Source organism: Ursus arctos, unplaced genomic scaffold, assembly GCF_023065955.2.
Source record: "Ursus arctos isolate Adak ecotype North America unplaced genomic scaffold, UrsArc2.0 scaffold_24, whole genome shotgun sequence".
Taxonomy (NCBI): domain Eukaryota; kingdom Metazoa; phylum Chordata; class Mammalia; order Carnivora; family Ursidae; genus Ursus; species Ursus arctos.
Window position 1 is genome coordinate 20,045,207 of NW_026622919.1, and position 22,441 is coordinate 20,067,647.

Here is a 22,441-nt window from a genome sequence, read left to right on the forward strand (position 1 = left end):
CCCCCAGCTGCTGGCCCTCTCCTGCTCTCCAGCCCTGCTAAGGCCTTTCTTCCTGCCCCTGTGGCTGGGGCTGGAGGAGAATGTTCTGTGGGCCTCTCCCAGCCCCCACAGGGTCACCATCTAAGACAGACAGACAGACATGCACACGTGCATCAGGCCGGCTGCAGCAGACTAGCCATGCCTGCCAGGTCAGGGGTCTGCAGGATACTTCAGACTCTCAGGACCAACTGAAAGGAGTTTAGAGAAAGAACAAGTTTTGGAAGTGTGGACAGGAGTAGGGAACCTGGGGTGCGGAGGGTGGGAGGGGAGTGGGAGGAGCAGCAGGAGGCTGAAGGACAGGTGAGGGAGCGGTGGATGGTAGCTGGTGAGGGCGGTGGTGGGGAGGCTGCCCAGGGCGCTTAACAGATACCCCCCAGCGCCTGCAGCCGCCTCCCGCTGGCCAATCAGCCTTCCTCCATCAGCGCAGGGCACAGAAGCATGGGGAATGGATCTGGAAGGATCCAGGAGAAGGGTCAGGATGATGGGAACATGAGATGAATGAGCCAGACCCTGCCCTTAAGTTGCTCACTGGCTAGAGGAAGTGGCTTAAAACAACACCAACTTGGTGTCTTATAGTTGCAGAGGTCAGAAGTCTGAAATGGGTCTTATGGGCCAAAGTCAAGGTGTCGTCAGAACTGTGTTCTTTCTGGAGGTTCTAGGGGACCGTCTGTTTCCTTGTCTTTCCAGCTCTTAGAGGCTGCTGCATGCCTTGGCTCATGGCCCCTTCCTCCTTCCAAGCGCATCCTTCTGCCCTGTTTCCATGGTCCCATCTCCTCCCTCTGACCTTGACCACCTTGCCTGCCTCTTTCGAGGACCCTGGCGATTACATCGAGCCCACACAGATAATCCAGGATAATCTCTCCATCTCAGGACCCTTAACTTCACCACATCTACAGAGCCCCTTTTTTGCCACAAGGCGTGTGGTCAGGTGTTCTGGGGCCATGCATCTCTGGAGGGCCATTCTTCTGCCGACAGCAGGTGGCCCCGGGGGTGGGTGGGGCTTAGACATGTGAGGGCTGAGGGGGGGCTGCTGCAGGTGGAGGGGACGACCTGAGCAGAGGCCAGGGCTTGGTGTGTGGCTGCAGGAAGCTGTGGTTTGGGGGACCAGCCCCAGGGAAGCTGGAAGGCCGGTGCCCACTCCATGTCAAAAATAAACCCAGTTGGCCTCCGAGGTGATGAGGCGGACTGGCCCCCCGAGGGTGGTGGGGCTGGGGCGGGACTGTTCCTCCAGGACTTAGCGCTGCTCTTTTCGGGTATGGTGGCCAGAATACCCTTGTAATTGTTTCCCACGGGTGTCCTCCATTTCGCCCTGCCCCCTCCCAGCCATGCGACTCCCACTGCAGACTTCCTCAGAATCAGTACCACCCTCCCCTCTCCTCCCCTCCCATGCTCCCTTCCTGCTCTGGGCTTGTTTCCCCTCCGTGGCCTGTGCCAGCCTCCACCTTCCAATTCTTTCCTCCAGCTTGACACCCCACCACCCTGAACTGTTCCATGCTCCTGAACTCCCCCCATCTGCTCACCAGTTAGGCCCAGACCATTTTAGGAGCCCCCCACCCCCTTCCCCACTACTCAGCCTTGAAGACCCAGCTCTTAGGAAGACTGTTTCCCCCTTGCCTCCTTCTCCACCAAGCATGGAAGCAGTAAGCGCCTTCCACGGGATTTTTTATAATAGCCCGTGCCTGCTGAGTGGCTGTCCAGTGCTGGGATGGTGGACACGTCACCTTCAATCCTCCTACTGGTAGTAAGAACTGTTGACTCTTGAAGGCTTACTCTGTGCTGGGCACTGTTTTTTTTTTTTTTTTTCAAGATTTCTATTTATTTACTTGTCAGAGAGAGAGAGAGAGCACAAGCAGGGGAGCAGGAGGCAGAGCAAGCAGAGGTCCCCACTGAGCAAGGAGCCCGATGTGGGGCTCGATCCCAGGACCCTGAGATCATGACCTGAGCTGAAGGCAGACGCTTAACCGCCTGAGCCACCCAGGCGCCCCCCCCCCCCCTCCGGGGAACTGTTCTTGACACACGGTTTTGACTTCTCCCCAACAGACCCTCTGACACTGATCTTATTGGCTCCACTTCAGAGATGAGGGAGCTGAGGCTCTGAGAGGTAGGTAAGTAACTGGCCTTGAGTGACATGGCTTTAAGGTAAATAGTGGATCCATGAATTAAACCCAGGGCTTATTTTCTAGGGGAGGGAACCGAAGCTTGGGGAGATTCAATAGCAGGGCCAGGCTAAGGGGTGGCTCCCGAACCAAGGTGTGGCTCGTTTCAAAGGCCAACCTTTTCACTGTCTCACTACGTGGTCACTCATTAATCTTAACTACCACACGAGGCTGCTTACCCTCTGCCTTGTAGTCGTCTGTACAGGTCTCTCCTACCCCACCTCCCCCTCGGCCACTATCGGGGAGCTGGCGGGGCGCTGGGCCTGGGTCTCTCATCTCCGTGCTCCGCATCCCGCCCAGCTCCGTCTCAGAGCACCAGCCTGGCCGGGCGCATGAATGGAGGAGTAAATGATGCTTCCCCGGGGCGTGGCTCTGGGTGGAGGCCACCGGCCACCGCTGAGACCCAGAGGGGCTGCAGACTTGAGGCCGTGCGAGGTGCAGACCTGGGGTTCCAGCCCCCCCAAATTTCTTGGCAGATCCAAACATTCAAGTTTGCCATTTTTCTTTCTTTTTTTTACAAGCAGCAGCCTGCGCTGTCACTTCCTGCGGGTCCTTCTAAAGCTACCCTGCATTTACAAACCTGTCCAAGTCTATGTTCCCCCCGGAGCACATGTATAAAGTGTAGCCAGTGATGCCCGTCGCTCTGCAGTCTTACTTCTTCATTTAATAAAATGCTTTGAAAAATCTTTCCTATCAGTCCTTTGGACACATTCTTTCTGAAGGTTGCACAGTAGCCTACAGTACAAGAGGTATCATATAATGGACATTTAGGGGTCTTCACTCTTTTGCTACTACAAATAACGCGGCAATGAATATCTTAGCACACAATGTCATTTTGCACTGTGTGTGCAAAACTACTCCTGAAAGTGAAAACACCTGTACGAGAGGTTGGTAGGGCAAAGAATCAGATTTAACATCTCGATAGATGTTGGCAATCACTGTTCATACAGTTTATCCTCATTTTACCTCTACCAGCAACGTGTGAGTGTCTGGTTCCCCTGTTCTCAACACACGGTAAGATAGCAACCCTTTTCGTCCTTGCTGATCTGACACCTGTAAAAACATGAGATTTTACGATAGTCTGAATTTGCCTTTCTCTTCCTGGGAGGCCGGACATTTTCATATCTCTAAATGCAATTTGTATATTCTTTTCTAGGAACGGTGTGCTTCTACTCTTTGCTCTTTTTCTCCCTCCTGGGTGATCGATCTCTTATTCAGTTATTTGTAGGAACTCTTCATATGTGTTAAGGATATTGGCCGTTGGCCTACGATATAAGTTGCAAATATTTCCCCTGTTGTCATTTCCACAAGGTCTGTTGTGAAAGGCTCCCTGCTTATCACTTTCCACCTTTGACTCTGGTTACTTGCCTACTCGTCTTATCTCCTCTGTAATTCTCTCTCCTATGCCGGGTGTCTTTCCCCTGTGTGATCTGGTTTACAGCTTAGAAGCTCCATTTATGTTGGGAGACAATCGCCCACGGATCTGGTGCATGCGTTCTGCGCATCTTGCAACCAGAGGCGCCGAAAGGCTTCCGATGCGGTCTGTCTTTTCAAGGCTGTTTTAGGAGCCGACTGCCTCGGAGGGCGGAGCTATAGCATCTCCCACTTGAGCAGAGGCAGGTGACTTTTTTCCTGTTCTGTATAACAATGATGATGCTTCCCGTTGGAGTAAAGGCCACACAGGTTTGCTTGCTGCTGATTATAAAAGATTTGGTTTCCCAAAGCTTGGGGTTTCTCAGCTGTGATTCAAAACCCATTGCATATGGAGCACCCAGCTGGGTCAAGCTTTGCATCAGCCCGTGGTCTTGGATGGACAGCGGGAGAGGAATCAACGAAAGCATGAAACTCCGACTGCTTGCTGTGCCTTGAATAATCAGGTCCGTTGTATCTGACCCAGGAATCTCTGGTCTGCCAGCATCCATAAAACTGTGGCAGGCTAACTTGTTAGCCTGCCGAAAGAACAAATCTCAGACCCTTATTTATGGTTTTTGACAATTTGGCAGCTGGACAAGGGGAGGCTTTGTTCACCTGAGCCCGAGGTCACCCAGATAGACAGCAGCAAAGCTGGGCCTGGAACTGGGTCTCTTACTTCCCACCCCGAGTTTTGGCTACGCGTAGCCTTCCCCTGCTGGCCAGCAAGCTGGCCATGGCTAGGCTCTCGAGGCTGATCTATCTTTGTGTCTGTTCCACCCCTCCTGCACGGTTCCAACACGGGGCTTAGATGAATCTCTAGTGGGTCTCAAGCTGCAGTGGGCCTCAGAGCCTGGAGCAGACAGAAGATGTGGACTTATTAAAAATGTAGGCTCGCCCCCAGAGACTGGATTCAGCAACCCGGTGGCGGCGGGCACCCAGGCATCAGCATTTTAAACAAGTTCCTCAGGTGATGCTGATCCAGGGGGTCTCAGGACCCCAGGTGGAGAGTTCCTGCTGTGGGCTGGCGGCCACTGAAGTGTGTGGGCAGACTGACTGACTTGATCAAAGCTGGCTGGAGACGGAGGAGCCTGGTACTGCGGGAGGCACGGGACATCAGCTCTGGGGGAGGAGCCGCTGTTGTTGGGTCTTGAGGCGATAAGTCTCAGATGGGGGGGAGCAGCAGAGGGAAGGAATGAAGGGGGTGTGGGGACGCCCAGCCGGAACGATAGCCCCGTGTTCCCAGCTTCGGGGCACCCTGCAGCTGGCTGTCTGACTCATCGGACGTGTCTCATGTGTCACCTTTTGATGCAAAAGCCATTGTTGCTTCTGCAGGAAAAGAAAAAAGAAAATGAAAGAAATCCAGTGGCCTGGTCTGCAAGGCCTTTCCTTGTCTGAGTCTGGCCGCTCTGCAACCTCTCGTGCCCTGATCCTTCTTTGGCACAGAGGCCAGACCAGGGGGCATAGAGCCTGACCTCCTGGGTTAAAATCCCAGCTCGGCCACTTACCACACTTTAAGCTTAAGCCTGTTGCCCTCAGTTTCCTGGTCAGTGAAATGGGGCTGTTGCTCTTCACCTCAGTGTCTCTGGCATAGGAGCTTTGATGATTTAAAGGAGTCATGCATGTCATGCGCTTAGCGAGTCAGGCCTGTAGGAAGGACTCAATAGATACCGACTGTTTTTTTTAAGGATCCTTTGTTCCTGGGACTTTCTGCCCATCTGCCATCTCCGTGTCCTCACTCCCTTCAGTGCTTATGGTGGTTCACCCTGGGCTCTCCTCCTCCAGGAGGCCCTCCCTGCTCCCCCCAGGCCTCACTCCGGGGTGCTGTCCTTCCCTGAGCCCCAGCAGCCCTCTGATTTGCGTCTCTCCTCTGACCCTGGCCACCTGCTCATGTAGTGTTTACCTTACGCTCCCGTAAGCGCAGATCTTCCCCGAGTGGCAGGCAGCCTGTCCAGGACACCTGCCTGAGGGGCTGTCCGTTCAGCAGGAACCCCCCCGTGTGACCTGGGGCAGCTGGAGTATCCGCTCCTCTCAGTTTTCTGATCTACAGACGGATGGAGTTGGGCTAAAGGCCAGCTACTGAGCTTTCAAAGAGGGAGAACTTCTGCTTCAGCAAAACCCTACAGGAAGCTGTGTTCGTAGCACCAGGGAGGGCAGAGCTGCTCTTGCGTGAGTGTGAGCACGTGAGGGTATGAGTAAGTGTGTGAGTGTACGTGTGCGCATGTGAGCACGTAGGGCATGGGAGGGCGTGCGAGCACGTGTGCATGTGTGAGGGTGTGTGCACGTGTGAGTTGTGTGTGTGAGCGTGCGTGTGTATGTGACCGAACATGTGTGTGAGTGCGGGTGGGCCGCGGCTACTCTGTTAGGGGCCCTGCCGGCCACGCTCGAACAGCTCTGGGCGAGGAGGTTTCTCCACTCGCATCCTCCAAGGGTAGGAGTCCGCCTGACTCATCTCGCTAGGCTCCTAGTGGATGCTTGATGTTCCTTAGTGGTCAGGAGGAGGACAAGGGAAAACAGGCCAGGCAAAACTGGCAAGTTCTGGGCTCCTGAAGCCTTCCCCCCTCCTTCCTGAGCTCAAATCCTTCCTTCAGAAACCGCAGATACAGATCTGTCCGTGCAAACGCGTTTGTTTGGTTTCCGTGTGCCAGGGGCCCTAGCTGCGTGTTTACTGAGCTGGGACCGATGTCTTTGCGGGATGTTCTGGTCTCCACAGGCCCCTGCCCTAATCCCAGATGAGGCCTGCAGAGGAAGGAGCCCCTCCCCAACTCCAGCACATTCCGTGGGAGGGGGTCTGGGTCTCAGGTAGGACTGGAGGGCTTCTTAGCACGGTGGCTTCCCAGCTGCTTCCCCTTGCCTCTCTGGTGTTGGCCCGGCCTGAAGGTCTCAGGCTGGTGCCCATGCACCTTCCTGAGGGTGGGCCTGATAGGTCCTGCCTGGAATAGCTGTGAGGTGCCCATGGGAGCCGATGAGGCTCTGTCCTCTGGTAATGCTGCATGTGTGTGTGTGTGTGTGTGTGTGTGTGTGTGTGTGTGTGTGTATCTTGGCTGGAGTGTAGATTCCCTTTCTCTCCCAATCAACTGTCCATCGATCTCAGGCCCCTGGCGGAGGGTGGGCCCTCAGCTGTTCTTTTTCTGGGTAAAGGGCATCTCACCCACCAGACCCCAGACCTGGGCGCTCCTGGCGTTCCCAGCTTCTGGCAGCCCACCTTGTTATGGGATTCTTTGCGGTGTCTGTTAATGAATGTTTACCCTGCAGCCAGCTGGAGCCAGGAAGAGCCAGAAGGGGCCAGGAGAGACGGGGGCTCAACTTCTGTCTCTAGAGCAGTTTTGAATTCCAGTCGCTCTCAAGAATGTCCCTCCCCCTCTCTGCCTGTCTTCCTCTCTGGCGAAGAAGCAGCTTTCCCAGAAACTCAGCTAACCTGACCATCCCTACCCCAAGCCTGCCAGTCCCCACTCGAAGTCAGTGGAACCTGGGGCAAATCGGAATCGAAAATACATAAACGCCCCTCACCTCCGATTATAGGGGTGATATCTGTCCATTGTACCTTTGTTGAAAATTTAGGAAAACACAGGTCAGAGGTCACCTCCCGACTCTGTCCCCCATCTGTGGGCTTGTGAGGGGAGGGTCTGGGTGGGGACAGCCTTTGTCCTTTCCCCTCCCTCGGTGGGTGTCAGGGCTGCCGGGGCACAGTGAGTGCTGGTGATAGAACCCAATAAGAACCTAAGGGGGCTTGATGATCCAGATCTGGGGATGACTCTGGGGTGACCGCTGTCCATCTGGAGGGGCCTCAGAGAAACCATGGCCCCAGGCCAGTCCTCTGACTGCAATGCAAACGTCAGGCTCAGGCCTCAGGCTAGGAGTCATCGGGATGCCTCTTCTTCCCTCTGCAGCAACTGACCCACCAGCTCCCCTAGTTCAGAAGGCTCTGCTTTCAGAACACCCCAGGCCACTTCTCACACGCACACCCTCCCACATGGCCCCAGAATAAGCTCGCAGCGTCTCGAATTTTATTAGAGTCTCTTATCAGATTTCCAGCTTGCACCCTTGCCCCCATCCAGCTCCAGAGAGTGGCCCCAGGGCTCCCAGGGCTGCTCTGGCCAAAGCTCTCCGAAAAAAGCCCAGGTCTTGAGCACGGGACTGCAGCCCCTCGTGCTGTGCTCTTGCCTGGCCTCCTCTGGGCCTCCTCTCCTGCACGCACCTCCCCTGGCGTGCCGCTCCCAGCCAGGGGGTGCCGGGTGTTCCTGGGACACACCCGGCTCATTCTTCCTCGGGGAGCTTGCCCTCTGCCTTGCCCTTGGCCTGGCTCCCCCAGGAGTTTGCACACTCCTCCTTCCATGGCCGCTCTCCTCTAGTGGCTGTTCACTCCTTCCCTGATTAGCTCCTCCGCAGGCACCCCTCACTGCTAGAATGACAGTGTGTTTGCCGCACCCAGATTGAAAGCTCAGGAGGGCAGGGAGTTTTTGACCATTTTGTTCCTGAAGCCCAGCATCCAAAAGGTGCCTGGCACAGAGAGGGTGGTCCATAATCATTGGTTGAATGAAAAAAAGGGCTTCTCCCTGTCCTCCTTCCCAGCAGATACTCGTTAATCATTCACTAGGGCTGGAGTCGCCCTGCGGCCAGATGCAGCAGGCCACCTCCTCCCTCCACACCCCGGTCTAGCTGGGGAGACAGAGCTGTGCCTCTAAGGTGGAGAGTCCAGGGGCTTGTCAAGGGTGGGGGGCAGTCATGGGAAAAACTGGCCCAGCCTGAGTGCATCACGGAGGACGTTCAGGAGGAGGTGATGCCCAAGCTGAGCGCTTGGCTTGAAAGAGGAGCTGGAGTTCCTGACATGTAGGGAAAGGGAGGAGGCAGGCGAGGAGGGAGGACTCTCCGGGCCTGGGGAAGGTCGGGGTCCCTCCTGGAGGGCGAGGATGTCGCCTGTGGCGCTCCGTAGATGTTCAGCATAACTGCTGGGGTAGCCAGGGTCCCGGAGCCACGCCTGATGTGGAGGAAGACCGTTTCAGTGGCTGGACAGGAACTGCGGGGGCGAGGGTAGTAAGGGCTCTAGGGAGTCGCAGGATCAGATGAGTTTTGAAATGGAGGGAGCCCCGAGTCCTAGAGTCTCTGTCCCTGAAGGGGGACAGTTAGCTGGCTGGAAAGGGAGCCGAGGACCATCCCGGTGGAATCAGGGCAGACACCAGACATTCTTCATTCTGTCTGTCCTGCGTCTGGCCCTCCTGGTGTCCCAGCCCAGGTGGGATGGGCTGAGGCTTGGCACAGGGCTCTGGATGGTGCCCGGAGAGCCCGGGGCCAGGGCAGCGGCGGAGAGAGGCACTCCGGCCAAGAGGCCGCCTCGCCCCTCCTTGTGCTCAGAGCGGCCTGAGCCTGGTCACGTACACTGAGCCCCTTCGGCGGGGTGGGGTGGGAGGGAGGGAGAGGCACCGGTCTTCCCAGAGTGTGGAATGTGGCATTTGGGGGGGAGCTGACCCTCTCCCTTCCCCCACTGCCTGGACTAGGGACAGTTCCCTAGGACTCAGAGCTTCCTCCTCTCCCCTGGGATTGGCTCTGGTTCCTGTCAAGCTGGTTTTTCCTCCCCTGGGGCTTGAAGAGGAACACCGGGGGCCATCCTGACCCGGCCTGCCCTGCCCCACCTTCCCTGGGTTCCCACGGGGGAAAGTGAGATGAGCTGCCACAGAGGCAGGAGGACCTGGGCTGCTGGCCTGGGGTCCCTGCGACACCACACGCCTGGCCCGAGCGAGGTCCTGAGCTCCTCACAGCGTGGCCCGGATTTCTGTCTCTGTCCTTTTACAACCCATGCTCCCTGCTAGGACTTAATGCAGGCTCTTTCTCTGTAACTCCACAGACCTACACTGGTCTCCCTACCCCAGACCACGTCTCCCTTCCTTGTCCCACCAGCCCCCTCACTACATGGAACCCACAGCAATTTCTAAAGTATAGGTTTAGCCACATGGCATCTCTGGTTAAAATAACTTCCATTGTCTTCAGGATAAATTCCAACTCCTTGGCTGAGCTTACAGCCCCCTCCCCCACTCTTTCCCTGAGGCCTGCCCTCCCCCTCAGACCCCAACCAGACCGAATTACCAGTGGCTCCCCAAGCTGGCCCCAGTGATGCTACTCTTCCAGGCCCCCGTCCCCTTGCTCCTCTGTCTGATAAACATCCACTAGTCTTTTAGCCTCTTGCTCAAGGGTCGTGCCCTCTATGAAACATCTCTCCATGCTCCCAGGCAGAAATGAAGGCTCTTTCCCTTTGCCCCCACTCTGCTTCTGTGCGGACCCAATTCCCAGTACCTACACACTTGACTGATCTGTTTGAGGCCTAAATGCCCACTGGCTCAATAGTTCTAGAAAGGTGGCCCACATAGTGGCTACTCCAGCACCTCTAGAAATCCCCCAGTTATTTCAGAAAGTCCCTGGAGGAATGGTCCCCCCCCCACCCCGCCCCATGGTCCACATGCACTACCTGGGGTGAATGTCCATGTCCCTGCTGCCAGGCCGACTCTGGATGTTCCTAAAGTTTCTGGTCCTTGGGGAGCCAGAGCAGGGGTCTCCCCACTGCATCCTCCTCTCCATTCCATGTCATCAGGCCTGAAGGAGCCCTCCTGCACCCAGACTCTTTCCAAGTCCCTCTTGCAAAGTCCTGTCACTCTTCCCTTCTGCCCTTTTGCTTCATAAAGAGGGAAAACCAGTGCAAGGGACCCAGGGGTGGAGGCAGGAGCCCAGAAAACTTTTGGGGAGGCTCTCATTTCCCCACATCTGCTGCTCCCCTTTCCAAAACTTCCTCTCTAGTATCTGAGTGAGACAAGGGTGTCAGTGGCGCTGATGGAGAGGAGGAGGTGTTTATTATATCAGATGGGCCTGGTTCTCGATGTCCGCCATCTAGTGTGCCTTACGAAATTATTACCTGTTAATACATTACGTGAAAGAGGTTCCATGTAAATACATCCTTGTAAAAATTAGAACATTAGAGATAAGTGTGGGCTTCCCTTGACTACAAGCCTTCACTCTGCTTCTCTCAGAGGAAATCCTGGTCTTCAGGCCGGTGCATTTCCTCCCCCATCTATGTGCTTAAGTGCGGAATCATATGTACATCATATGTGCTTATGCATGGAATCACATGTACATCACATGTCCTTACGTGTGGAATCATATGTGCATCATATGTGCTTACGTGTGGAATCACATGTACATCATATGTGCTCACGTGCGGAATCATATGTACATCATATGTCCTTACGTGCGGAATCATATGTACATCATATGTCCTTACGTGTGGAATCATATGTACATCATATGTTCTTACATGCGGAATCACACGCGCATATGTGCTCACATGTGGAATCATATGTACATCATATGTGCTCACGTGCGGAATCATATGTACATCATAAGTGCTTATGCATGGAATCACATGTACATCACATGTCCTTACGTGTGGAATCATATGTGCATCATATGTGCTTACGTGTGGAATCATATGTACATCATATGTGCTTACATGCGGAATCACACGCGCATCATATGTGCTCACATGTGGAATCATATGTACATCATACGTGCTCACGTGCGGAATCATATGTACATCATATGTGCTTACATGTGGAATTATATCATATCATATGCATTTACACGCACAATCACATGTACATTAATGCCAGCATTAATTCATCACATGTATTGCTCTCTTGCCACTTTTATCTAAGACCTCATTCTTTAGGGAATTTTGTGTCCTGTATATTGACATGACTCATTCTGTTTATGTTACCCAGTTTACTCAACTGTCACCAGGGGTTTGTCTTTCCGCCCTTACAAAGAGTGCTTCAGAGAGCATCCTTCTATGTCTCCCTGAACATAGGGCCGAGGCGTTCTCTAGGGTAAATGAGAAAGAGTGGCACCGGTGCCTTGTAAGGTGTGTGGATTTTTGTGGGAAGACCCCGTCCCATCAGCTTGCAAAGTGGCCGCTACAGCTCCCCTCCTGCCCTGTTTGAGGGAGTTCGTTTGCCCACAGCTTCCCCAACATTTGCCATGATCAGACTTTGTGCTTGTGCCAGACTGATGGGAAAGAGTGAAGCTCCTGTCTTGTCCTGGCTGCCCTTGGTTGGGTAGGGAGTCTGGGAGGGGAGCCTGGTGCTGTTTATGGAAACTTCCAGCCAGACTGTTCACAGTCCTAGCTTCCATGGCTCCACTCAGGGCACCTGGTACCCCAGTTCCAGAGCTCTATGGGCTTCCTGCCCCCCCGCCCCCTCCCCCGCTCCCTATGCTCCTAAGCCCTGGTCTCAGCTGTCTCCTGTCTGTTGTTACCATTTTCAGGCTTTCAACTTTTTGTGGAAGTTAATCATCTTCTCTTGCCTCTTGTTTTATTCTCTCCAATATTCCTTAACTGTCAGCTTAACAGGGTTTTAGGAAGGAGCGGAAATTAATGTGAGTATTCAATCTAACACATTTCATCAAAACTAATACGTCTCTATAATCCCCTGCCGGATTGTTAGTTTCTCAGAGGCAGCAAAACTTGTATATCCTTCTGTATCCCAGCACCTGTACTATGCCCGGTAGATAGGGGACAGGGACAGATACAGGGTCAATGAATGCAGGCACAGGTCAGAAAGTACCTTTGACATCCTGAGCTGATGGTCCCTGGGGAAGGGGATGGTGTCTAGGGAAGGGTTACCAATTTACACAACAAGCAAGTTCATGAAATGTCCACACTTTTTTTCTTTCCTCCAGCTTATGAATTCTGTTCTGTTCATGTGGGGCTCCTCTGTGGGGCTCAACTTAGAGCTTTGCTTGAATGACCCACCGATTGACCAAATAATCGCATATTGGAGCAGGGAGGACGAGTTAGGATTTTAACAGGTGACCCTCTGCCTTTCCCAGTTTGATGACTCTTGTTCCAGGCCAGTGAAGGAAGCTACGTTGACCTCCGCCCTGTGATAGGAACACAGCACTCCTGGTTGTGCTGTGGCTTTAGGGCATTACAGATCTGGGCTTGGATCCTAGGTTCACTACTACTTGTGTGACCTTGGTCAAATTATTATTCTCTTTGAGCCTCCACTGATCCTTGGAGTGGATCCGCTTTTCTTGTGACATACGGATTATTAATAGGTGTTAGCTGATAAAAGATTCCATGGTCCAGGGGTGCCTGGGTGGCTCAGTCATTAAGTGTCTGCCTTCAGCTCAGGGTGTGATCCCAGGGTCCTGGGATCGAGCCCTGCATCAGGCTCCCTGCTCTGCCAGAAGCCTGCTTCTTCCTCTCCCATTCCCCCTGCTTGTGTTCCCTCTCTCGCTGTCTGTCTCTCTCTGTCAAATAAATAAATAAAATCTAAAAAAAAATCTAAAAAATCTAAAAAAAAAAAAAAAGATTCCATGGTCCAGTGTAGCTGGTAAATATTGGTCGGACCAAGTTAAATAATACTTATAATAATATATATAATAATACTTGTAATGATAATATAACAAATACATGTATTTATTATATAATATTACTGTGAAATATCGTGATCTTACTCTTCCACAATTATATATATAATAACATGTTTTGAGTGCTCACTATGTGTCAGGCACCCTTATAAACACCATCTCATTTAACCCTCAAAACAACCCCATGAACCAGGTCGTTACTGTTATCAATATTTTTATCTCTATTTTACAAGTGACTCAGGGTATCAGAGACTTGGGTACCACGCACCGTAACTCTCTAACAAGCAGTGTTTCTTTCTTTCTTTCTTTTTTTTTAAATGTTTTTACAGTCTTTTATTACAGCGTTGATCTAAAACAACAAAAACAAAGGATGCATAAGGCACAGTTGTCCCCAGTAGACTTAGTTACCTGAAAAGAAGCAGGAAGACAAATTGGAAAAAAAAGAAAAAATGCCTTTGGAGTATACCAAATTTCTATAGTACTGCTATTTTAGTAGCAACTTGAAAATATCCATATCATTTTCTTTATTTCTAAAGAAAGAAAAAATTACTGAGTATGCATACTACTTTGCGCAAGCAGTGTTTCTGATCTCATTGGACAGAGCCCGCCTTTCCCACGGGGCTCTCACCATGCTGGGGCCTTGGGGACATGAGCTGGGTGCGGCTGGGCAGGATCCGCCGTGGGGTCCCTTCATGCTTCACTATTCCTTTCCCGCTCCTGACCTTGTGCGCACCTCCCCAGGGGGTGACAGAACCCCGGCTTGGGGACTGCTCCTCCAGTCAGGTTTTGCCCTCAAGCAGCCGGGAACGGATCCCAGACTCCTGGTTGTGGGCGGTCCATGATTGACCCCTCAGTCCCACCTCTGGGGCGGACAGCCTGTACCGACTGTCCTCCTGAGTTCTTGATGTACCAGAGAACTGGTCAGAAGCCACACGGCTCGTGGTGGAAGGTGCTGGGCACTGTTCTGGCCAGAAAGCGGGAGTGGGGGATTCTTCCTGACTTCACCTGCATTTCAGTACTGCCCTTGGAGTTGGCATAATATTTTGGAAACGGGACCCAAAAGACTTGTTCTGGAGCTGGGACCTCCTTGGAAGGGAAAGCAGAGCTTCTGTCACACTCAGGAACCCAGGCCATGGGGCTGAGGGTCGAGAGGCTGGATGCCAGACTCTGCCACAGCCGGCTGGGGACCCAGCAGGTCATTGCTCCTCTTGGAGCCTCTGTTTTCTCCTGGGTTTCTGAAATGGGCTGGGCTGCCGGGAGGATCCAATGAGACCCCCGAAGACTGTAAGCTGTACTCCCTTCAGTCAGTCGTTCTTAGGATTGTGGCCCTGGGGTGCGCACTGGGACCCGAAGTTCCTCTGGAGTTTAAGGAGCTCACAACCCCTTGATATCGGGGGGGGGGGGATTTTTGGTTTTATTATCTTATTTCCTAACACAAAGTCCCCTCCCAAAGCCTCCTATGAGGCCAGAAAACCAGATTCCAGCTGGGGCTTGGTGTGGTAGCAACTATCCGGCCCAGAAGGAACAGGCCTCCTTCTCAGGGTCAAATAAAGAGTGACTCAGCTCAGACCAGCCCTGGCGGCTACAACCTTTGTGAAGGCCCAGCCGCACCCTGCTTTCATGGCGGCCTTGGGTCCCGCCCGCCTCCTTTCCCTTTTGGCCACCTCAGGCCCACTTGCAGTCTGATTCACTAGTTTCAACAGCCTCAGGCTGGCCTTCCCAAGCGGCTCAGGGCTGCTCCCGTGGGTTAGGGGCTGTGTAGGCGGTGTCCTGCCCCTGCTCCTGGATAAGTGGGTAGCTGGAAGGCAGTTTATTGGGGACTGGTGTCAGAGGCTGGGACAAGTGTTCCTTTAGCCACAGGTGACCCAGGTGATGATGTGCAGAAAGGAGGTGAGATTTCACAGGGGGGAAACTGAGGCCTGTGCTGCCCCACCTCCCTAACACTGTCTCCAAAGGGCATAGGGCGCTGTCTTGCGACTAGGTGACTGCTCTGACCTAAGGACCCATGGGGACTGTTCTGAGGAGGGGTGAGGTCCTCGGGGCCAGGAACTGGGGTGAAGTTCAGGGAGTGTCTGGCAGGGGGCCTGGCCCTCCCACGTGCTCAGAAAGAATGGGTGGAATTGTTGAGTGGGGTGAAGAGCGGGGCTGGGGGCTGTGTGTGGAGAGGAGGGCTCCTTCCTCTTATTATCAAAGCTCTTCACTTTGCCCCTGAGCACCCTGCAGGGCCTAGCAGTCCACTCACTGATCCAGGTACTAGGACAGGACCCTGCCAGGCTCCAGGATTCAGCCTGACACCCTCCTTCCAGGTGCTCACAAGGAGGGAGGGAACCCGTCTCATTTTCGTCTCTGGGTGGCAGGTGCTAAATGTCTCATGGGCAAGTTATTTGCCTCCTTTAGGCTCAGATCACGATTTCAGTAAATCTGTGTTGAGTGAATGCATGATTTTGGGGCTGGAGGTTGGGGTGGTCCTGGAGGGGTGAGAGGCCCCCAGTGGGGGCCTGCCCCAGGTGGGTGGGGTCAGGCTTGAGCTTAGGGTTGCCAAGAAGTTCTTCATAGTCCAGCCACAGAAGCCTGCAGAAACTTCCTGCAGCAGTTTTCAGGAGCCCATGGTCACCCCAGGGCTTTGCAGGGCTCCAGCAGGGCGGGGCAGCTTTGTCTCAGGAGGCCAGCCGCCAGAGCACCCTCCTCTGGGGGACTGAGAGGAAGTCAGGGTGTGGGTGATCCCCAAGGGGCAGGCTCTGAGAGCCTGTAATTCCAAGTCGGGGGTAGGAATTTCCTGAATGTGCTGGAGGAAAGTGTTTAACTCGGATCCCCAGGAAGGGGCTTCAGAACATAATTCCTGAGGGGGTCTCTGAGTGATGGGGGGTTGAAGGGAGGACGGGGTGTAGGAGTCTACTTTCAGGGGGACTTAATTCCTGGGGGGTTTCAAGCCTTGGTTAATGTTAAGGGCTTCACGGGGGAGGGTCAGAATGTGAATGAGGGTGTCTCCGTGTGTGATGCGGGTGAAGAAAGGAATGAGTGTGCTAGGAGGTGAGGAGTGTGCAGTCGGGGCTCAGGGCTCCGGGCTCGGGGCTCTGGAGTGGGCTGGGGCGGGGCAGTTCTCCGCAGGGGCAGGGCCGCAGGAAGAGCTGGGGGTAGAGCCACCGGGAACCGACCAATGGGGAGGGTGCCCGTATTTGCACCCAGGAGCCTGCAAATTCCTCGGGGCTCAGATATCCGCCCCGACTCCCTCCCACCTCTCCCTCCCTCTCCCGCCCGCCCCGGACATAAAAGGCGGCAGGTGAGGCCCTCGCCACTCCTCTCGCCGTCCGCTGCTCCTCTGACCGGTGTCGCCCGAGTCCTCCTTCGCTATGACTTCCTACAGCTATCGCCAGTCGTCCGCCACCTCGTCCTTCGGGGGTCTGGGCGGCGGCTCCCTGCGCCTCGGGGCGGGAGGTGCCTTCCGCGCGCCCAGCATCCACGGGGGGTCGGGCGGCCGCGGCGTGTCTGTGTCCTCCGCCCGCTTCGTGTCCTCGTCCTCCGGGGGCTACGGCGGGGGCTACGGCGGGGGCTTCGGCAGCAGCCTTGCGGGCGGCCTGGCCCGGTCCGACGGGCTGCTGGGGGGCAATGAGAAGCTCACCATGCAAAACCTCAACGACCGCCTGGCCTCCTACCTGGACAAGGTGCGCGCCCTGGAGGAGGCCAACGGCGACCTGGAGGCGAAGATCCGTGACTGGTACCAGAAGCAGGGGCCCGGGCCCGCCCGCGACTACAGCCACTACTTCAAGACCATCGAGGACCTGCGGGACAAGGTGGGCGGCGGCCCAGCTGCGGGAGGTGCACCTGCCGCGCAAACCCAGCCCCGCGGGCCGGGCGAGGCCCGAGGAGCGACGGCAGGCACTGGAGCCACCACCCGGCGGGGCGGGAGCTAGCCCGGGAGCTAGCCCGTTAGGACGTGGGAGGGCCGCAGGGTGGGGCAGAGAGCAGGGGGCAGGTGAGGAGGGGCAGGACAATGGGCAGGAAGTGGATGTCCGGGTGTCCGGGAAGGGGGCGGGTTAGTGGGGTGGGTGGGGTGTGCAGAGGCGGCGTGGTGGGGGGGCTGGTGGGTGGGGAGGCCTGGGAGAGAGGGTCCGAAGGAGTGGGAGGAGATGATGGGACAAGGCTAGGGGCTGCCCAGAGGCCTTGGCCCGGGCTGCAGTCGCAGCAGGGACAAGGAAGAATTTGGCCGGAGAGGAATGCAGTCCACCCGGGCCAAACCTACCCTCTGCTGCCCCCGGCATGGGCCCCTCGGCATTCTTTTCTCTGGTGGGGCAGGTCTGGTTTCCATCGTGCTCAGGCTGAAACCCCTCCTGCCCTGCCCCGCGGGGGTGGGGGCGCGGGCACACGTACTTAGGAACTTCTAGGAAGAATGGGAGGGGACAAATGCTAATAGCCTAAGGACCTGGTAAAGGCCAGACACACGTACAAGCAGAGCCCCCTCCCCCCCATCCTTTTCAGCAATAGTTTTTTGTGGGTGGAGAGTCCTGGGGTTGGGGGTGCTGGAGGCACAGGTCTAACAGGGAGCCCCTAAGGGTATGCAGGGTGGGGCTTGGTCTCCACCTTCAGGGAAAAGCTGGGAGCTCTGTCCCCAGAAATGTATCAGAAGCCAGTGGGATATTTAATGATCCCGCATGCTGGGGCTCCAAGCTCGCAGCTCCGCACAATGTTGCCCAGTGCCTGCCATGTGGCCGGCGTGGTGCTGGGTGCCAGGGGCATAGAGCAGATAGACCAGACCGTGGACAAGGAGGGACAGCTGGAGTTGGAAACAAAGTAGGATACTGCTTACACACTTCAAAAATTGTAACTTAACCATCAGAAATACATTATACCATGTACCTTCACCCATTTTCTTTCTGTCATACACACACCCAAAACGGAAGCAAAACTTTATTTACTTATTTTAAGATTTATTTATTTATTTGAGAGAGAGAGAGAGAGAGAGAGCAGGGTGGTGGAAGGGACAGAGGGAGAGGGAGAGAGAGAATCCTCAAGCAGACCCCCCCGCCGTGTGAAGCCCTATGCGGGGCTCCATCCCAGGACCCTGAGATTGTGACCTGAGCAAAAAATCAAGAGTCAGCTGTTCAACCAGCTGAGCCACCCAGGCGCCCCAGCAAAACTTCCTTGAAACAATTCTTAATCGTACTGTGGGTGATCTCTTCCCATATTTTATATTCTGTTCAGGTTCATTAAAAAACTCTGCAAATGATCTCTGAGTACAATGACTAGTGAGTCATGACTTGCTCTTTGAAAACATGAACCCAAGTACCTTAATCAATGGTGGGAACATGGCCATCACAGCAGAGGGACCTCAGATGGGAGCGAACGTGGACAAGAAATCCTGAGCTTCATTTCCCGCCTCTATGACATAGGCATACCCACTGACCTGGCATGAACGATGGGGTGCACAGTGCTTGCCACATAACTGATGTTCAACAAATGGGAATTCCCTTTCCTGAGGCAGAATGTGCTTTGAATGGGGCTACGGACAAAAGTACCCCAACACTTTGTTTGGTTTGCAAATCACTAGAGTCTGCCTCCCTTAAGACCATTTAGAGTTTCCTTGGGGACAGGCCTCAGACACTTTCCTCCCAGTCTTACCTCCCGGCCCTCCCACCCCCATCCCCTACCCCCTGGCTCAGCGTCCCTGACGATGGTTTCTCCTGCTCCAGCTCCTGGGCATGGACTGATTCCAAGACCTCCCAGAGAGCCGGCCACTGGACAGCTGAGACATGGCTGGGGCTTTGGTCTCTAGGGGGTAGAGGCATACTCACTGGCTCTCCTCGCTCTTCTAGGAAGAAAGGGGTGGGCAGTGCCATATACTAAGCTGGTGCCAACTTCCTGCCTCTTATCTTCCAGATTCTTGGTGCCACCATCGAGAACTCCAAGATTGTCCTGCAGATTGACAATGCCCGTCTGGCTGCGGATGACTTCCGAACCAAGTGAGTATGTGTTTGCCTTGGAGAGCCGCAGAAGCCAGGGCAGGGAAGGAGGGGCAATCCCAGACCCTTTGGGGGCTCAGTGCCGTGGGGGGACTAGACTCTGTCCTCACTCACCCCAGTTGGCCTCAAGCCCCCCCCCCGCCCCCACCATGGACTCCTGAACCCTGGGGGAGATGGGGGAAGTCTTCAGAGGTTCAGAGGAAATGCTGGCCTGACTACACCTGTTTCCTCTGAAAGGTTTGAGACGGAGCAGGCCTTGCGCATGAGCGTGGAGGCCGACATCAACGGGCTGCGCCGGGTGCTGGACGAGCTGACCCTGGCCAGGACCGACCTGGAGATGCAGATCGAAGGCCTCAAGGAGGAGCTGGCCTACCTGAAGAAGAACCACGAGGAGGTGGGTTTCAGGCTGGGCCTTCTGTCCATCCGACCCCAACTTCCCAGGGCGGAGGACACTTTTTTATCCTGTATCCTTTTGAGGATGACCACACTTGCGGCACCCTCGGTGTGGCCCGGGCTGTGGAGCAGGGCTCCTATCCCAGCAGTGGAAGGTGCTAGTCTGGCTCTTGGTGCTGGCTCCAAGGTCTGCACCTGAACCAGCCCCTTTCCGTCTGGGGGATGGGGGAGTGACCTGGCCCAGGCCCAGCAGGCTCTGGGCTCTGACACGCCCTTCTCTGCTGTGTCTTTCCAGGAAATCAGTGCCCTGAGGGGCCAGGTGGGTGGCCAGGTCAGTGTGGAGGTGGATTCCGCTCCGGGCATCGACCTTGCCAAGATCCTGAGTGACATGAGAAGCCAATATGAGGTCATGGCTGAGAAGAACCGAAAGGATGCCGAAGCCTGGTTCACCAGCCGGGTACGCAGGGGATAGCAGGTGTCCTTTGGAGAGGCGGCAGGGAGAGAGGGCTTCATGCTGTCTGGCAGAGGGCTGCTGCAATGCTTAGTCCTTCTGCCTCCTCTCTTGCAGACTGAGGAGCTGAATCGAGAGGTGGCCGGCCACACGGAGCAGCTGCAGATGAGCAAGTCGGAGGTCACTGACCTGCGGCGCACCCTCCAGAGTCTGGAGATCGAGCTGCAGTCTCAGCTAAGCATGGTCTGTACCCCCCTGCCCTGTGGGATGCAGCCTGGCGCAGCCTGGGTCGTGGCTGTGCCCGTGCCCTCTCTGGGAACCAGTCTCCGCTGAGTCTCTCTCCCTCTCCCTGCCCTCAGAAAGCCGCCCTGGAAGGCACTTTGGCGGAAACAGAGGCCCGCTTTGGAGCCCAGCTGGCCCAGATCCAGGCTCTGATCAGCAGCATGGAAGCCCAGCTGAGCGATGTGCGTGCGGACACCGAGCGGCAGAACCAGGAGTACCAGCAGCTCATGGACATCAAGTCGCGGCTGGAGCAGGAGATCGCCACCTACCGCAGCCTGCTGGAGGACCAGGATGCCCACTACAACAACCTGCCCACCCCCAAGGCTCTCTGAGTCCGCCAGCCTCCTGGGCTTCCTGCCCTCCTGCAGAGGGGATCCCTTGGGTAGGGAGGGGAGGATTTGGGAGGAGAGGGACCCTACCCCTGGCTCTTACCCCTGACCTGCCAATAAAGTTTTATGGCTCGAAGAAGGATGTTGGGTTTGTTTTTTCGGCTCGTAGAGATGGGCCAGAACTTCTTGGTCCTGTTTCGGTTTTATCTGGATCGGAGTGCACCCTGTCCCAGGAGTGGGGAGGGAGGTGCCCACCAACTCCTGCTGGTAGGGTAATTCCTGTTTGCAGGACTCTTCGTTTATCTCACCTGTTCCTGAAAACAATCTTGTGAAACAAGCATTGTCCCCCCCCCCCCCGCTTTTTTTTTTAAAGATTTATTTATTTATTTGAGAGCGAGCGAGCGAGCATGCATGAGAGCAAGCCCGTGTGAGTGGGGGGGGAGGGGCAGAGGGAGAGAGTCCCCAAGCAGACTCCCTGCTGAGCGCGGAGCCCAACGCAGGGCCAGATCCCAGGACCCAGGAGAGCATGACCTGAGCCGAAACCAAGAGTCGGAAGCTGAACAGACTGAGCCACGGAGGCGCCCCGCATCGCTCCCTTTTTACTGTGGGTCAGAGAGGTGAAGTGGTTGGTTGTATACGTAACTCTTCTCATGTGGCAAAGCTGGGATTTGAACTGTGGTTTTTTTTTTCAGATTTAGTTTTCTTTCCATTTTAGTCCCTAAAGGGTTGTATTAGTGTGTCTGAAATGAATGTTTAATTGAGCACTTAGTATGTACCATTTGATCAAACAACCCTAAAAGGTAGTATGAGTAGCATCTTCGAGAGCAAGAAACAGGTTCAGAGAGGTTAAGTAACTTGTTCGAGGTCACACAGTGACTTCATGGCAGAGCCAGGACCAGAAACCAGGTTTCCTGATTATGAGCCCGTGGTGCCACCCCGGAGCCCAGTCTCCTGGGATTGGTACTTCTTGTGCCAGGTGCTCAGTACCTACCAGTCTTGCTCCGTGTGAGGGTCTAGGACTGGGATCCCCTGGGGCAGTTCCTTTTGATACATTGCTCCATCTAACTGAAAGAGAGCCTGGGGCTTTGGGGGTCAGAGCCTGAGTAATGGGGGCAGGCATCCCACTAGGAGGGCCGAAGAGGGTGTACCTGTCGGTGTGTATCAGCGTGCGTGCATGCACTAACACATTCGTCCATCCCTGGGCAGCCCCACATAAGCCCCTTACGCCCACCAGCTCATACCTGGGCCCAGAGCCTGGAATGGGACCCAGCGGTGACCCGGACCTCCCGTACAGACCCCCGACCTGGCTTGCCTGAGGCTGGTCCCAGGCCAGCAAATGAACTTGAGTCCCAGCTTCCCGGTCTAACTCTGCCCTTGTGTGGGTATGGTCTTGCCCCTGTGGTTTCCAGGACGGCTGCCAAGAACTGAGGCCAATTAAAGGTAAATAAGTAGTTCCACTTCCCCTTGGCCGAGAGGTTCAGGCTGAGTGGGTTGGTTAGGTCCCATGAGTCTGCCCAATCCTGTGATGGGGGCGGGGGGGGGGGCGCGGCAGTGAGGAACCCTCCACCCCATGTCCCCAGGAGGTCTCCTGGAGGGGAGCGCTTGGCTCTGTGAGTGCCCGGCGCTGTGCGTGAGGAGGCTGTGACCCATTCGTCCCCTGCACTAGGCATCCTGAGTAGGTGTCCTTTCTGCCACTTTCCCGTGGGTCTTAGAGATCTTCCTTCACTTGCTTTGGGTCACAGAACTGGGGACCCCAGAACCCAGCTCTGCCTTCTCGCCCTGGGCCCGGAGCCCCTTCTGCCACCTCCCTAGCTATTCTGCTGTGGCCTCCAGCACCCACAGCCCCACTCTCCCTCTTAATTTTAGAGGCCTGGCTCACCCCCAGCCTGGGACTGCCCAGAGATTTTTGTCTCCTGTTCATGAAAGCCTCTGTTGTCACAGCTGAAACCCTCCCCTATGCCCCAGAGGCCCCAGGAATGTGGCCGTGGGGCGGGGTCTGGGCCCACACAG

General features: G+C 55.2%; 1 protein-coding gene across 1 annotated transcript; it reads left to right on the top strand.

Annotated features, from left to right (window-relative positions):
* Nucleotides 1–16,303: 16,303 nt before the first annotated feature.
* LOC113265452 (keratin, type I cytoskeletal 19) lies at nt 16,304–20,567 on the top strand. Its single transcript, XM_026512857.4, has 6 exons — nt 16,304–16,810; nt 18,894–18,976; nt 19,214–19,370; nt 19,665–19,826; nt 19,938–20,063; nt 20,180–20,567. Exons 1-6 carry the CDS (start codon nt 16,370–16,372, stop codon nt 20,432–20,434), a joined length of 1,224 nt encoding a protein of 407 aa, XP_026368642.1. The 5' UTR covers nt 16,304–16,369; the 3' UTR covers nt 20,435–20,567.
* The last annotated feature ends 1,874 nt before the right edge of the window (nt 20,568–22,441 follow it).